Below are 17,901 nucleotides of genomic sequence, written 5' to 3' on the forward strand. Positions count from 1 at the left end.
CACAGGCCTCCATACCTGGGTACAAAAATTATTTTAAGTGAATAAAATCTGAGCATTTAGGATGCTTTTCCCTTTAAGTTTCTAAGTGGAACTGTAAGTGGAAGAAATTTGTGATTCTTTGTCATAAATATTGTAATCTTACTACAAATTTGTCCACTGCATTGTAAACACATAAATCTCAAGAATTTTGTTGTTCTTGTTTCATTCATTCCTTTGTTTCTGCAGAACTTCATAACAACTGAAGTACTCAAGTTGTTTAGTCTCAAAAAGGAGCCAAACCACAAAACTGATTGGCAGAAAATGATGAAATTTGGAAGAAAGAAAAGAGACCGAGTGGATCATATCCTGGTCAGTGTATACAACTAATTTTTATTTTGACCGCATCTTCTAAAATCAGAATGTAGTTAGAGTATTAAAAGGAGAAAGAATATAGTCTATTTTAAGTCTATAAGATTAAAATTGTAAAGCCTTCATTTGCTTATTTCTATCCCTCAGTTTTGGAAATTGCCTTCTTTGTATTTGGCAAGTGAATATTTGATTCAATCAACAATATTTTATGGAGACCTTGAGAAATCAGAACTGTTTAATGTAGTAAATTGAAAAGAGTTCGGTGTGAATTCTGGAGCCAGAGTAAATCCTGTTCTGAATTTGTGTAATCCTGGACAAGTTTATCTAACCCTTTTGTACTGTATTTCTCTGTCTGCAGAATGAAGATTATAATAATAAGTATTTACCTGATCAAATTATTAAGAGGATTAAATGAGTATTTATATATAGTCATGTATTGTCTAATGATGGGGATATGTTCTGAGAAATTTGTCCCCAGGTGATTTTGGGGTTATGCAAGCATCATAGAATGTGCTACACAAACCTAAATGGTCTGGGTCAATCACTCTGCACCGCCTCTTGATGTAATCAGGACAAGGAGAACATAAGCTGTATGAGGCTGCTGGGAGGACAATGTGACATACTATGTTACAGTAAACCTTTATTTTTTTAATAAATATAAGGAAATACACTCTAAGGCTAAAAAGAATAGTATAATAATTATATAAACTAGTAGCATAGTCATTATCATTATTAAGAATTATGTACTGTACATAATTGTATGGGTTATAATTTTATATAACTGGCAGCACAGTTTAGTGTTTACACTAGCATAACCACAAATATGACTTTGCTAAGGCCATGATGTCACCAGGCAATACAAATTTTATAGCTTCATTATAATCTTATGGGACCACTGTCATACATGTGATCTGTCATTGACCAAAACCTCATGATGCAGCACATGACTACATGTGTAACTTTGAACAGATAGCTCCCCATACATAACTCAGTAAATAGTAGCTTTTCCCGTCTCATCATTGCCCAAAATTTTCACTGGATAGGATTTACTTGGTTTTGCAATATATTTCTTTAACATCAGCAAAATGAAAAAACTCATCTTTTATCTTTTCTTCCCTAAAAAAGAATGCTAAGTAGTAGCAAACCTTAGGAAATTCAATTGTTAACTTGATTCAGGTTTACCTTTTGTATTTTGCTTAAATTTATGAGTCTTACCTGCAGATACACCTCTCCAGTGCCTCATTTATTCAGTAATAACTATACTAGATCACATTTGTTCTGTGTTTTACAGTTTATCATTCTTTCTCTTTGTGGTCCTCACAATAATTATATAAGCTGGGAAGGACTAATCCTATTTTCTGTTTTATAAATGAGGAAATTTAGATTTAAGGGTGTTAAGTGACTTGTCTACCAAATAATAACCAAGTTTTTTAAACACCTAATTCTACATAGATCTTTGCCTCTCAAGGTGACTTTGTTCCATGTTTCTGCAGTGTTTTAAAGTTTGAACTTCTAATTTCCAAGTGTGACTCCCTTCATTTCTTAGGAATTAAAAAAAAAAAATATTAAAAGATATCAGCTTGTGCTAGGGTTGTAGCTCAGTGGCAGAGCGTTTGTCTAGCAAGTGTAAGGCACTGGGTTCGATCCTTACTACCACATAAAAATAAATAAGTAAAATAAAGGTATTGTATCTATCTACAACTAAATAATATTTTTAAAAAGACATTCAGCAAGCCTGTCAATTAAATTGGTTATATCCCCTATAAAATACCTCTGTGTACATATTGAGCAAGAATTATGCTAATTAAGGACTGATGTTTAAATGGTAAGCAAAACATAGACCCTGCCTTCATGGATTTCCAATTTTCTAACAGAAACTAGCCCATAGTATATAATTTACATAAGCGTGTAATTATAAATTAAGCACTAAAAAACAGAAGAAGAAGGAGCTATTGTTAAAACATAAACCAGAAGAAACTGATCCTGAGGCAAGCTTCCTTAGAGAAGTGACATTGAGCTCAAATCTTAAAAATGAATAAGCTTTGCTGGGCATGGTGGCACCCACCTGTAATCCCAGCAGCTCAGGAGGCTGAGGCAGGAAGATCACAAGTTCAAAGCCAGCCTCAGCAACTTAGTAAGGCTCTGAGCAACTTAGTAAGATTCTGTCTTGTCTTAAAAAAAAGAAAGAAAAAAAGGAGGGGAGGAGCTGGGGATGTGGAATAAGCGCCAACTGAGCTCTGTGGTAAAGACAGAAATGATTCAGGGAAAGCAAACCACTGTGCAAAGACCACAAAGTGTCAGTGTAGCTGGAGAGGTTGGGAGAAGGTAGACTAAGATAAACTGGGAGAGTTCAGAAGAATCTGTATTGTACAGGACTTTTTAAGCAACATTAAGGGTTTTGGATTTTGTCTTAAATGGATCTTAAGCAAGAATAATTATAAGATCAGATTTGCAGTTTTAAAAAATCATAGAGGAGATGGGCTCAGTGGTACATGCATGTAATACCATCTACTCTGGAGGCTGAAGCAGAACTGAATTATAAGTCTAAGGCTAGTCTGGGCAGTTTAGGGAGATCCTGTTCCAAAATAAAATCTTAAAAGAGGAAAGGGATATTGCTTAATAGTGGAACGCCCCTAGGTTCAATCCTGAATATCAAAAAAACTCAGGGAAGAATACTTCAAAAGAAACTATAATATGAAGGAACAAAGAATAGGAAGAAGGTATTATAGGTGAAAGGTAGCTTTTAGGTGTATTAAAGTAAAATGTCTTAGATAAATTTATTTTGAGTACACATTGAAGTAAATTAAGAAACCAGCATAGGTAGCATACAGTTCAAAATAACATACAAAGCAAAGACTTAATACATCAAGCTTTCAGTTACTTCCTCACTTCACACAATTATAAAAATGTTATTTTGAGGGGCTGGGGTTGGGGCTTAGTGGTAGAGCACTTGTCTAGCATGTGTGAGGCACTGGGTTCAATTCTCAGCATCACATATAAATAAATAAATGAATAAAAGTCCATCAATAACTAATAAATTTTTTAAATGTTATTTTGACAGTGAAAGGATTAGGAAAAATTTAATATATTGGAGTACAGAGGACAGCAATTTGAAGCCATCCTCAGACCTGAATTATTAACCAAAAATAACAAGTAATATATATAAAAGTGAGTAATAAGCAAATAGATCTATGGCTCTTTATTAAATGTACCAAAAACGAAGAATATTGTACCCTGATGGTGGAGACTTTCAGCAAGTGCCAAATAGAGTCAGCTAAACAGAGACATTTCTCCAGTAGTTAATCAGAGAATTCTAGAATATTAAATGTTTCTTTTGCAAATATAAGATTACTATAGCTCAAGTGAGTTGATGTGTGTGCATAAGAATTAAAGAGATTTAGCAATTTGTAAACAATAATAAAATATATATTATGTAAATATTCCTCTTTGCTGGTTACAGAATTTTTTCAACCTCTTCTAGAGAGGTCTGACCTATGTAAATTAATTTTTTGCTCATGCAAAAACTCATTCTTCTTAATGTTTAGTGAAATGATAACAATAACTTCTTAAGCTAATTATTAACAAGAAATGCTAAGTAAAACTAGCCTCCTCTCTTACCATTAGATTTGGTGGACCTAGTATTTATAAACCCTCATGTTTTCACATTTTGGAGGAAGTGAGATTTAAAACAACTGTTTTGGGGTTTTTTTTTTAATTTGTTTGTTTGTTTGTTTTTGAGTTAGAGATATACACAATACCTTGGTTTCATTTTTATTTCTTTTTATGTGGTACTGAGGATCAAACCCAGTACCTCACACATGCCAGACAAGTGCTCAACCACTATGTCACAACCCCAGCCCCCAAATAACTGTTTTTTATAATATATAAATCAAAAGAAGACACTTTTTTAATATTTATTTTTTAGTTATAGTTAGACACAATGCTTTTATTTTATTTATTTATATGTGGTGCTGAGGATCGAACCCAGGGCCTTGCATGTGCCAGGCAAGTGCTCTACCGCTGAGTCACAACCCAGCCCCCCCAAAAAAGACTCTCAAAAATAGGATTTTTAAAAAGTTTTTTCAAATATATAAAATAATTGCCTGGGGTTGTGACTCATTGGCAGAGCACTTGCGTAGCATGTGTGAGACACTGGGTTTGATTCTCAGCACTGAATTCAAATAAATTAAAGATAAAGGTCCATCAACAACTAAAAAATAATTTAAATATATATATATATATAAAATTAATCATGTTCATTTTTAAAAGTTAGAAAATTCTGGTTAATAAAAAAAATGAACATGATAGCCCCACTACCCGAATAACTTTTAATATTTCTGTATGTAGATTTTTAGTCTCTTATAAAGAATTATTTTAAACAAATTGGAATTATTATAGTTTCATTTTTGAAATCTGATTTTTTTTTTTTTTTTTACTCAACAAATTGTGGGCATTTTGCCTTGACATTAAAAGTATTTTATATTATTTAAAAGTCACTGTGCATGTGCAGTAGATCTCAAGTTTAAAAAAACTTTACTCTAATTTTTTTGTGTTAGAAATGTAGTAGTCCATCATGTAGTAGATGTATTATTAATTTAACCAGTCAGTAACGTTTTTGCTCTTTTAAGATGTTGTAATAAATATCTTAGGGTTTATCTTGCACATATTTTCAGTAGTTTCCTTAAGATATTCCTAAAAAGAATTGCTGTTAAGGTATATGCAGAATGTTAACATGTTTGTACGTGTTACCAAATCTTTTTCCAGAAAAGTTGCTCCAGTTATAAATACTAAACAGCAAGCACCAGGAATGATGGCTTTCACCTTTGCAGTACTGGCTGTTAACAAGTTCTTTTCATCTTAATTAGAAGAATAGGTTATTTTGCCCTGTAGTTTTCTTTCTTTTTTTTTATTTTATTGGCAATTTTTCTACTATTTTTCTAAATCTTTTACATGTTTAATTATGAAATATTTCAAGAATGTGAAAAATATTAGAAAATAATATGGAATCCATTGTTTTTTGCCTTCCTTTCCTTCATTATGGGCTCAGTTGTCATCTTCCTAAAGTACATACTTAAATATTTCATTAACTTTAGGTCTTTAATGTAAACCATCAGTCTTTATATGAAAATGTTTTTATTTCAACTCTTGCTTTTGAATGATATTTCAACTGAGTGTAGAGTTTTTAAGTTGATCGTTGTTTTTCCTGAGTGGTTTGAAAGTTAATGATTTTATTGTAATCTGACTGGTCTTGTTGCTCTTGAGAAACCTATTGGCAGTCCATTATAGGGAACTGATCTTTTCTTTTTGGTTTCTATTTAAGATTTATGTCCGTGCATATTACTTTTATAATTTCTCTGTTTGTGTTTAGATGTGGATATATTTATTTATCCTGCTTTAAACTCACTGTGCTTATTGAATCTATAAATTCATATCTTTACTCACTTCTGAAAATTTTGCAGCAATGGCTTCTTGTAAGAGGTTTTTTTTAAATTTTTTAAAATATTTATTCTTTAGTTGTAGTTAGTTGGACACAATATCTTTATTCCATTTATTTATTTTTATGTGGTGCTGGGGATCAAACTCATCACCCTGCACTTGCTAGGCGAGCGCTCTACCGCTGAGCCACAACCCCAGCCCCCCCCCCATAGGAGTTGGGTTTTGCTGTTGATTTTTAAACATATTCCAAGAGTTTCTAAATTTTATTTAAAAGCAGTATTTGGATATTGTAGTTAAAAAGAAAAAACAAGAGAAGACAAGTTCTTTTTTGAACATGTTAAACTTGAAATCTCTAATAGACATTCCAAGTGGAAATATTGATTAGGCTATTATATGTATGAGTCTGAAGTTCAAGCAAGTGTCCCAGACTGTGAAGATAAACAAATGTGGGAGTAGAGAAATTAGATGGTAGTCAAAACCCATGAAACCAAGAATGTAGATAAACAGGAGGTTCATGGACTGATCCTGGAGTAATCCAGTGTTTTAAGAGTTAAATAGATGAGAAAGAAACAACAGAGGAGACAGTGAGGTAAAAGAAAGTCAGGTGGAAGCCAAGGAGAAGGTGGTGATCAACTGCGATAAATGCTTCTAGTGGCTCAAGTTGAATAGGAACTGAGAAATGACCACTGGATTTAGCAGTGCAAAGGTCATTATTGATTGTAATGTTAATGTAAGTTCTTCTGGTGGCATGGATGAAATACAAGCTTGGTTGGAGGGTTAGGGAGTGCACAAGTGGACACTTTAGCCAGACACAGTGGCACATGCCTATAATCCCAGCGGCTCAGGAGGCTGAGGCAGGAGGATCACGAGTTCAAAGCCAGCCTTAGCAATAGTGAGGTGCTAAGCAACTCTAAATAAAAATACAAAATAGGCCTGGGGATGTGGCTCAGTAGACCGAGTGCCCCTATTGTGCCTATTGGCATTAATATCTTCTATTGATATCTGTTCAGATACTTGGCCCATTTTTTAATTAGGTTTTTGTTTTCTTACTGAGTGAATTATGTTTCTTATATATTTAGAATTTTAACCTCATATCAGGTACATGGCTTGCAAATATTTTCTCTCACTTTGTTTTGTCTCTTTGTTAATCATTTCCTTTGCTGAGCAGAAGCAGCTTTTTAGTTTGATGCAATTTGTTTATTTTTGCTTTGTGTTCTCAGAATCAAATCCAAAATAGCATTGCCAGACCAATGTTACAGAGTTTTCCCCCTCTATTTTCTTTTCTTTTTTAATACCTATTTCATTTATTTATTTTTATGTGGTGCTGGGGATCGAACCCAGGGCCCCGCACATACAAGGCAAGCGTTCTACCGATGAGCCACAACCACAGCCCCTCTATTTTCTTATAATAGTTTCAGGTCTTATAGTTAAGGTTTTGTTTGTTTGTTTGTTTGTTTGGGTTTTTTAAAATATTTTAGTTGTCAGTGGACCCTTATTTTATTTATTGATATGCGGTGCTGAGAATCAAACCCAATGTCTTACACATGCTAGGCAAGCACTCTACCATTGAGCTACAACCCCAGCCCCTAATAGTTAAGTTTTTAATCCATGTTAATTTCAATTTTGTAAGTAGTGTAAGGTAAGGGTCCAGTGTTAGTTTTCTGCACATGGATCACCATTTTCCCCAACACTGTTTTTTGAAGAAATTATCCTTTCCTCATCATGTGTTCTTGGCACTTTTCTCAAAAAACCAATTGACCATCAATCCCTAATGCACGAGCATACACACACACACACACACACACACACACACACAAAACAAAAACAAATCAACTTCCCATAAATGTGTGGGTTTATTTCTGGGCTTTCTATCCTATTCCATTGGTGAGCATATCTGTTTTTATGCCACTGCCCATGTCGTTTTTATTATAGTTTCTTTATAATGTTTTTTGTATTTTTAAGTTTTTTCTATTTTTTATGTAATTTTTTTATATATAATGTATGTTGAAGTTAGGTAACGCAATGCTTCTGTGTTTGTGTCCCGCCCCCAAAGTTTGTTTTAGCTACTTTGAGTCTTATGATTCTGTACAGATTCAAATCTCTAAGCCCCAAATTTTTATTTCTGCAGGTATTTTAACAACATTGATACAGGTGCTTTAAAATGGTTTGGAAATCATGATCTAGAGCTTATATATTCTTTATTATCATTAAGTATGAAATACAGATTGTCCTAAAAATAGGACGCTGAGGCAATATAGTATCACATTTAGTACACAGCAAATATCTCTTGAAACCCAACAAATTTATATCATTCTTGTCTTTTTTCACAAGTTTAAATAATCCATGCATTTATAATATACACAGCAGTTATTTGAGTGGGCAAAGGTCAGTACTTTTTTTTTTTTTGCCTCTAATAGAAGTGGAGTGTTTGGAAACCAATCAGTCATGTTTATCCACACCACCACTGAAATTGCTACAGGTCCTACCACTTTTGGTTGAGTCATGTTGGCTCTGGTCTTCTTTCCATTGCTGAACTTTGCAATGGGATTCCACCATATCATAGCTTGTACTAACAATGGTGAATTTATTATCTAACCATTTTATAATGAGAATTTCATTATTTGTATCGAATCCATAATCATATGGCCCTCTTCCTTGATTTTTCATCAGTGTTGTCAGTTTCAGAGGACACTTTTAGTCTGTTTTCCCTTATGGTGCCTGTAGCTTGTAATTCAATAATTCAATAAGTGCCAATAAGTCATAAGCAGTTAATAAATTGATGGGGGGGGGGGAAGCATGGTTGTTGATTCTCTATCACTTCAACCATCTGTAGAACTACCTGACTCCCAAGCAAAAGATCATCATTGGGTCCTTCTCAAGCACTTTCTCATTAAAACAAGTCAAAGTTATGGCAACATCCTGATAACTCCACACAGTGCCAAGAATCATGACCAAGTCTTGTGGATTTCTCTCCTGTAAATTGTTTTAGCAAATTCTGTTCATAATATCTGATAATCATATTATCCATATTTCATTCAGTTAGCCTAAAGAAAAAACTATTTACAAAAGTTTGGACAGTTTTAATCATATTATCCATATTTCTTCCAGTTAGCATAAAGAAAAAATTGTTTATAAAGGTATGGACAGTTTGTGGGAACTAACCAGATATGATGCAATACCCACAGATTACCAACAGAAGGTGGCAATTATTATCCATTGTGTTATCAACAGCTAGCAAAACCAGTGAGTGCTGAAGCTGTGGCTCTGTGTAGAGTTTCAGCCTCAGCCAATTTGTGGCTTGTGACATAGGATCATGGAGATTAAGTACTCTTGTTTCATTTCTGGAAGTCCTTTCCATTGGGCAAGTTCAGAGGGAAAACCTGGTCCTTAGCATTCAGCCTCTTAGAACTCAAGGTAGGATAGAGAGGGGCAAAGATGAATTTTGATGTACAAACTGAGAATGAGGGCAGGTTAATTTCATTTCTGCATCCCAGAATGTCCATGTAGTACACTGCAAATGACTATGCAGTATACATTGTCCCAGTATCCCATTTATAGGATAGGTATTTCCACTATTAATAATCTGAAATATAGTGCATTCCTCAAAATAAAATGATAAAATACTTTCATGAATTTATTTCTTAAATTTTTTGTCAGTTATGTACATAGTATTTTGTTCAATTGAATATTCAGTAGAAGTAACTTTAGGGCTGAGGCTGTATAGTTCAGTGACAGAGTAATTGCCTAGCATGTGTGAGGCACTGGCTTTGATCCTTAGCATCACTAAAAATAAACAAAAGCATTCTATCTACAATTACCGAAGAAGGAGAAGGAGAAGAAGAAATTTGGGCCATTTTCAAAATGAATTTTAAAATATTTTAAAATATTCTAATCACCTATTGTCTCAAAAGAATAGGATTCTAAAAACATGATAATTATTTCAGAGTTACTATAATATTACTATAATATTTGTTGCTTAATTTAAGTGTTTATAGATGTTCCACATCTGGGACCGTGGGACAAAATGAGTTAAGGATTTTTTTCTATTTCAATAAAAAAATGATATTGGAATTTTGATAGGGATAGTATTGAATCTGCAGATTGCTTTGAGTACTAATTACTCCAATCCACGAACATGGGCTATCCTTCCATTTGTGTTTTCTTTAAATTCTTTTATCAGTGTCTTATAATTTTCAACTTACAGGTCTTTTTCCTTCTTAATTAAGTTTACATTTAAGATTTTTTGTTTCTGTTGTGAATGGGGTTGTTTTCTTAATATCCTTTTTGGATAATTCATTATAAGTGTGTAGAAATGCTAATGATTTTTATAGGTTGGATTTTGTACCCTGTAACTGAACTGAATTTGTTTATTAGTTTTAACAGGGTTTTTTTGTTGTTTGTTTGTTTGTTTTGGTGGATCTTTAGTTTTTCTGATCATGTCAACAGTAAATAGAGACTTTTTCACTTCTTGCTTTCCTATTTGGATCAATTTTATTTCCTCCTCTTGCTATGACTTAGATTTCTAGTACAATGTCAAAAAGAAGTGGTGAGAATGAATCTCCTTATTTTACCCTGATCTAAGAGAAAGAGCTTTCACTTCCAGCTGGGTTTGTCATGTGCAGCCTTGACTATGAAGTGCATTTATTTATTTTTATGTGCTGCTGAGGTTCAAACCTAGCATCTCGCACATGCTAGGCAAGCGTTCTGCTGCTGAGCCACAACCCCAGCACCTTACTAATTTTTTTAATATGTAAAACCATCCTTCCATCATAAGAATATGTCTCACTTCATTGTGAGCTATGATTTTTTAATCAAACTAAATCTTTTTTTTTCGGGGGGGGGGGGGTAGGTGGATACATACCTTTGTTTTATTTATTTATTTTTATGTGGTGCTGAGGCTCAAACCCAGTGCCTCGCATGTGATAAGTAAGGGCTCTACCACTGAGCTGTAACACCAGCTCTTATCAAACTAAATATTAATTGTCCTTTTAAAATTCTTGTAATGTAATTATTATACTAAACATTTCATAATAGTTGTTTCTTTCACATTAACAAAATATATATTTTGGCTCTTGCTTGGGCTAACTATACATGTGTTTAGACATTATTTGATTATAATAACCTCTGCTAACAAAAACGAAAGTCAGATAGATCTTTCTCTCAGCTCTAGTTCTCATTAATCCCTTCACAAACAAAGGCATTGATTTATTTACATCTTATGTTCACTAAGAATTTGAGCTATTTTAGTAGTGAATTATCAAAGTATATATGATATATAGTGATTAACAAGTAATTAGATCAACTTTTGTACATCCTTCGTGTAAAATGGACTTGGAAAATCTCCCTACTGGAGATATACATTGCACTTAACATGACAAAACCTGTTGTAAAGTCACCTCGCTAACAATTTGAATCCTCTTTATAACCTGTGATCTACTCAGATACTTGGCAGCTCCTGAATTTCTACTTATCACTGATAAACTCTTTCTCATGATAAACCTAAATTGGTTTCACACAATTACGGTTTGCTTCTATACCCTTTTGAAGCACCTCTCCTGTTTCACCTGAGTCTTTTCTCCCTATTAAAATATTGATATTCTCTCCCATGTCTAATGTGGTTTTGAGTCTTTTCAGCATTATCATATCTTTATTAGTGTTCCTTTTCAAACACAGTGCTCACAACTGGGCCCAGTGGCACATTCTTGTAATCCCAGCTACTCAGGAGGCTGAGGCAAGAGGATCACAAGTTCAAAGCCAGCAATTTAGCAAGATCCTATGCAACTTAGTGAGATCCTGTCTCAAAATAAAAAGGGCTGGGGATGTGGCTCAGTGGTTAAGCATGCCCTGGGTTCAATTCCCAATACCAACAAACAACAAACAAACCGTGAACTGGTTAAAACCAAAGACATTCTTTCTGAATTCAATAAAAATGTCCATATATTGGAGCTATATAGCACCTTCTGTTTGCACTGTCCTTCACTGGGAAATTGCAAATAAATAAACAATTCTTGAGGAGCTCACAACCTAGTGGGGGAATAGATGCTCAGAAAACATTTCGGCATGGTAATTGGTATAAGGGAATAGAAGAAGTAGGTTAGAATAGAAGTACAGTGGAAAGTTTCTGTGCCCTTCAGGCAGAGACTTCCTTCCAGGTTACAGCTGTCCTTTTAGTCAAAAAGTGAAAAACCATCTAACACCTATTTTCTCTTTCCCCATCTTGTTCACAAGGGCTGGCATAAGACCTTGGCGTGTGCCTGCTGAAATCAGCCCATATTCTTTTTACCACATTTCTCTAGTCCACCAGCCTATTACCCTGCAGAAAAAAAGAAAGGAAGGAAGTTATTATTAGCTTGACTTTAAATGTAATTTTAATTGTTTACATGTTTTATATTTACACACACATATTCAGGAGTATATGTGTAATAGATCTTGAACACCAGAAATAAAAAATAAAAGCAGATTTGCAAACTTTGAAATTCCTCTATTGTTATCATTGAAAATACAAGTTTGGCTTTGAGCTTTCTGATAGCTAGAGCAAAAGAGAAACATCATATAGTTCTGAGAAAGAAACTTCCTTTTCTTACTTTTTTTTAAGAAAAAGTTTTTCTTAGAATTCTGTTTCCTAAATTTTGTTTTTGATGAAATTTTCAAAGACAGATTTAATGACAAAGACTAAGGTAACTTTACTTGAAGAAGGAAAGAAATGCAACTTTAAACTAACAAATTCACTGAGGATATGAAGTCTTTGTGCAGACCCACCTCAGCTTTCCCAGAACAGTTCTCTCTCAGCTGCAGTTTGAGATATGTCAGGTTGTTTCTTCTAGTTCCCTTCAGTCTCTGGGTAGGTCAATTAATTAAACACTTACACATCCACACAACCTATGGTGAAATAAATCTAGGAAATGTGAGTTAAACAAGTGTCTTTACAGGAGGACCTCTCTTTAAAAGGCTGCGTATATTGTAAATCTCCCAGAGGGAGTTCTCTTAACTTAAATTTGACCATAGAACCCCCTTTTTGATGGCACCATCTATTCTGTGGAGCATAAATTAGGGAACAGAGGACTGAATATTTACATATTCTTCCAACACCATCTTCAAAGACAAGGAATATGACAGCCACCTTGAAATATATTTGTCAACCCCAGCTAAGAGTAGGTGTTGGACAATGCATTCTCTCTCTCTCTCTCTCTCTCTCTCTCTCTCTCTCTCTCTCTCTCACCCACCTCAGGATGATGTTGTCTGTTTCTCCCAAGTCTTCTCATTTTCATGTAATGAAACCAGAGTACTAGCCCCACACTGCCTTTTTTGAGATGAAACTATGATCAGGACAAACCAAGATCTTGTTGTCACTTGGCAGCTTGGTTAGACTTCTGGTTAGAACCCCTGTCACAGCAGTTAACTTTGCTGAATTTGTGACTAGATCAAGGTTTGCCATTACTTTGTACCTGGCCTCCATTTCACTTACAATGTCGTTATTTATAGAAGTCTAACATGTTTCTTTTTGTAAAGTCATTTTTAAAAAAATGTGTTAAAACAAGCACTATAACAGTGATTTTTTTTAAAATAAGCTCAAGCAGGATTACATTTTTAAAATACACTAATGGAAATTAAATGTTATTAATTTAGAATCATGCAGTATTGGTTTTGGATATGCATATTATAATTATAAATTTCTTATATCTAACGTTTGTCTTCTCTTCCTTTAAATTCCTATGCATATTCCTTTGTGTTAGTTAGCATAGACTACTTCCTTATAACCTATAATATCTATAAAATACAGGAATATTGTCAAATTGAAATGTAGTTTTGAAGCCATTTTTATTTTATTCTTCAGTTGAGTTTTTCAAGCTCTTTGCAGTTTTAAAAGGAATACTGACAACATCATATGAATTACCATTTTTCTCTTATTTCCCATGGATGGGACTACAAAGTCAGCGAACAAAATTAATTTCCTAGCTTTTGTGTGACCAGGATTTTCCACCTTCTTTGTTTTCTAAACTCTAGGTACAGGAGCTCCATGAAGAGGAGGCACAGTGGGTGAACTATGATGAGGACGAGTTGTGTGTGAAGATGCAGCTGGCCGATGGGATCTTTGAGACCTTGATCAAAGATACTATTGATGTTCTGAATCAGATCAGTGAAAAACAGGGGAGAATGCTACTTGTGTGACATCTTGCAAATAAATTGAACACTGAGTGCTAACATGAGTCCTGGGCCTTTCTGCCTCCTGATAGACACCCCATCTCCATCATAGCAAGATCGCTTCCGGACCTTGCACCTGTTCTTATGGACTGCTGTTTTAGAACTCATGAGACAATGCAGTATATCTGGTATTACAGCCTTTGCCTTTAGAGACTGTCCACTGGATTACTTGGTTATTTTTGATGGGCAGGGTCACACTCCTGATGTTGAGACACAGTATAACCCTACACTTCTTGTTAACACCCTTCCTAGATCTCAGAAGAGGGCTGAGAACACCAGAAGCACCTCTGAGCTTAGACAAGGGTGTCACTTCTTGAGTCTGAAGTCAGGCAAGCAAGATACATAGATCAATTCGTCATATTATTTTTGAAATGTAATCCTGATCTATACCATGAAAGTCATAAATGGACATTATAGTATTAAACAGTATTAAACTCTTAACCACTTCTAAAATAGGCATGTTTAGGGTCTGCCTATTTCACATTCTGGAGTTTATTCCATTGCTTTTTGAAGACCATTTTCTTCCATTGTCGCAATTGAGCAGCACCAAGCGGACTGTGAAGTTAACAGAATAAATGGTAGCCTTGCTTTCTGAGCACCACCTAAAGAACTGTAAACCTTTGCGTTACACTTATTTTTCCTGTCTGGGCATGAAAACAGAAATGCCCCACTGAAGACTGGCTCAAAGGACTTCTGCAGGGCTGATTCCTCTGCCCCTTTTCTTACCCCTGCACTTTTCTTACTCGTCCTGAACCTCTACCAGCTGCTCCCAGAATCAGATACTCAGGACCATCTCAGGCATCCAGGCATGGCAAAAGTGGAAATAATTCATTTTGGCCTTCAAACTTTCAACTCCCATCTCTCCCCAAGAAGTCAGAGACGCTGTTACTTGAATGATTTAGGAAATGAGTGTGTGCACCAAAGACAAAAAGATATTGTCTGTAGTTTGTGTGCTTGTTTTGCTCTATGGAACTTTTTTTTAATTTATTTTAAGATAAATTATTAAGTTGAAAACGTGCGTCCCTATTCAGAAGTGAAAGATTCTTCTTGTAATAGTTAAACCTCCGTCTTGAAGCTTCTATGGTTCATAGTCTTTGCACAGGAAACCTATGGTTTTAACAAACCCAAACACACATGGAAGAGGTCAGTTAAATTCAGTGAAAAGAAGATGAGCTTTCCTAAGATCACCTTCAGTAGCCAGAATGGGATAAATGATTTAAAGACACTGTAAAATTTAATTCTGCCTCTCTTGCAGCATTGCTTCTCACAACTATTACCTGTATCTGAAACAAATCTAGACTCCAGCTGCTACATTCGAGCATAGAAGATGCTCTCCTGGGACCTCAGTACCTGCCTTCCTGCCTGGTTCCTCTGAATCAATCCCCTTCCTCTTCACGTAATCTAGAAGAATGTGGATAATCTTAGGCGTGAATGTAAATGCCTTAACCTTGAAGGTCCTGATTAGAAGCATGATATAAGACATCCACTGGATTCATAGTTACAAATATCCTGGAATGTTATAGCTTCAAAATGTGTTAGAAAAACCCCAAAGATGGTATGATATTTTAAGTGTGCACGTTTATTCATTTCTACATCTTTCCTCCACACTCGCCTTTGTGTCTTAAGTGTCTCACTATGCACACGTACGTTCATCTTCAGTTTCACCCTGTCATTACAAGAAACTTCCTGAAGTAATCATTGGAATATTTGCATTTTGCACAATGACTGGTGTGATAGCTCTTGACAAATAAGGAAAGCACTGAAATATTGTGATTGGGCCTGGGGAAATGCTCAGATTGATGTATTAACAGCATTTCTTCTGTGCCTTTGATGTTGAGCTGTAGTCTTGTAGCCATAATGAGCAAATTGACTAAGAGAAACAAAGGTTTCTCGGGGTTATTAACCAGTAGTGTGGAAATATTATTTTCATGTGGCCAAGGAAAAGCAAAGACATTTCTTTCCACTTTGGTTACTTGGCGGCAAAAACATCATATCAGCATCCTTTGGCTGTTTGTAGGATCACATTGTCCTTATAATACTGAAACTTTACAGCTGCTGTAAATTTTTTATAAATGAATATCAAAGTACTATAATAGGAATCTAGTTGTTTTTCTACATCTTCATTATTTGGACTTAAAGTCAGTTTTTAATGAGAAATTTTATCTTTACTCTTTATGACATTATGACTCCAGGAAAGGAAAAGAGTGCTGCTGTAAGTTCATGGCGGCAGGGATCTGGACTCGGAGCCCCGGAGGAAAGGCTGCCAAGAATACAGCAGTGGCGTCCTGCTCTCTGCCAGCTGTCTCTGCCACCCAGAGTCCAGGGCTCCAGAGAGGGGCAGGAGAGTCTTACTCGTTGATAGAAATGATCATCCATAGTTTGGGAGCAGAAACAAAGGAATTTATAATTAACAGATTTCTGATTATTTTAACTACTTGGATCTAATTGAAGTAGGTTTATCGTTGGGAATGGTAAACATGGATACCCAGCCACTCATTCCGCACTGGGATCTTTTTAATCAAACTCTGCCTCTTAACCAAGAACCTAAAGAGTCCCTCTTTCTAATCTTTGCTCCTTATCCCCACACCCCATCCTCTTTTCAGTCTTCGTAATTCCTCTAAGAAAAAGATCTTTGCATCAGCAGTAATATCTTTTAGAATAGCACTATCAGAATTTAGTAGTAAACCAACATGTAGGCTTCAGATTTACTTCTGAGTCCAAAACAATTTGTGCTCTCCAGAGCAGTTGACTCTGGGTTCAATAAGTACAGGGTATAGATTCCCTCTTCAGGTCTAAACAGGAATTTTTACTCTAGGGAAAGTGGGAAGAGCTCAAAAGTAGTTAATAAGGAAGGTAATTTGTTTTTCTTTTTCCTAAAAGAAAAGAAAATTCCTTCTGTGACTACAGGTCTCTGAGAAATTATCTTTCAAAAGAGATTTCGTTGCTCATCAGAGTGTTGTGGCCTATTGATAAAAAATAACAATTTTGTTCACTTTCTTGTCTTGAAAAAAAGTGGCCTTAGCTTTTTGCAATACTTGAATAAAGTGTGTACTCGCAAAAGAATTTCTGTAGCACAGCGTTAGAGACTCATAACTTTTCTGCAAGAAATTCAAACTTACATCTTCCTTTTACTACCTTAAAAATACTAGTGAATAAAACATTAATTCAAAGAGCAAGTGATAGAAACTACAATGATGTTTAATGCAAATTGTAGGAATTTACATGTTTACAAACCATCTTAAACTGGTTGTGCAGCAATTCAATAAAATATCTTTGTATTATAAAAATGTGAAGAAAAAATGTAAACTGATGTAAAGGAGGTACTGTCATTTTAATTAACCTATGTTTAATAGCTTTTCCTTCTGGACTTTGCAAAGCCTTCTTGGTAAACACATTGCAAAGCATTTTCTGGGAGGCTTGGCCTCCTTGTGTGTACTGTACTGTGCAGACATGAAAAATAAACCCGTTTACTGTGTACGTGTAAATCGCCTGTCATCAGGCATTTCCAGCCAATAGTCACATCCAGTGCAGCTCTGCACAGAAGACTTGGGGTGTGGTTTGTAAGTATGACCTGTAAAATAACTGGGACAAATTCCCATGTAAACCTGTGTAAATAGATTTGTTAACTAAAATGTACTTTAAGAAAAGAAAATCTGTAAATAAACTGATTTATAAGTTAGTTTCATGTCAGGTGTCCATTTTTCCACTCAGAAGCCAAATTCAGAAAAGGAGTTCTCAGACTATTCAGTTCTTGCTTATTTCTCATTGGGTTGCAGGGCACTCAGGCTCGGGCAATAAGATTGGGTAAGCTATTCATGCTTTGTACATGGCACCATCACAAATCTCAGAGGACTTTGGAAAATGATCACTTATTCCACAGATTGCCATTTTGCACCATTTTGGTATTCTTGGCCC

General features: G+C 35.0%; 1 protein-coding gene across 14 annotated transcripts in view; it reads left to right on the forward strand.

The window, feature by feature from the left end:
• The window catches only part of Cep350 (centrosomal protein 350), a 157,556-nt gene extending 139,891 nt beyond the window's left edge, over positions 1-17,665 (forward strand). For all 14 annotated transcript variants that reach the window (XM_021722607.3, XM_078022411.1, XM_078022412.1 and 11 more), the window contains 2 exons: positions 226-348; positions 13,789-17,665. In XM_021722607.3, the coding sequence (XP_021578282.2) occupies positions 226-348; positions 13,789-13,953 (288 nt within the window). In that variant the 3' untranslated portion in view covers positions 13,954-17,665. The remainder of the gene's footprint in view (positions 1-225; positions 349-13,788) is intronic.
• The last annotated feature ends 236 nt before the right edge of the window (positions 17,666-17,901 follow it).

The sequence above is a fragment of the Ictidomys tridecemlineatus genome, chromosome 10, assembly GCF_052094955.1.
Source record: "Ictidomys tridecemlineatus isolate mIctTri1 chromosome 10, mIctTri1.hap1, whole genome shotgun sequence".
Lineage (NCBI taxonomy): Eukaryota > Metazoa > Chordata > Mammalia > Rodentia > Sciuridae > Ictidomys > Ictidomys tridecemlineatus.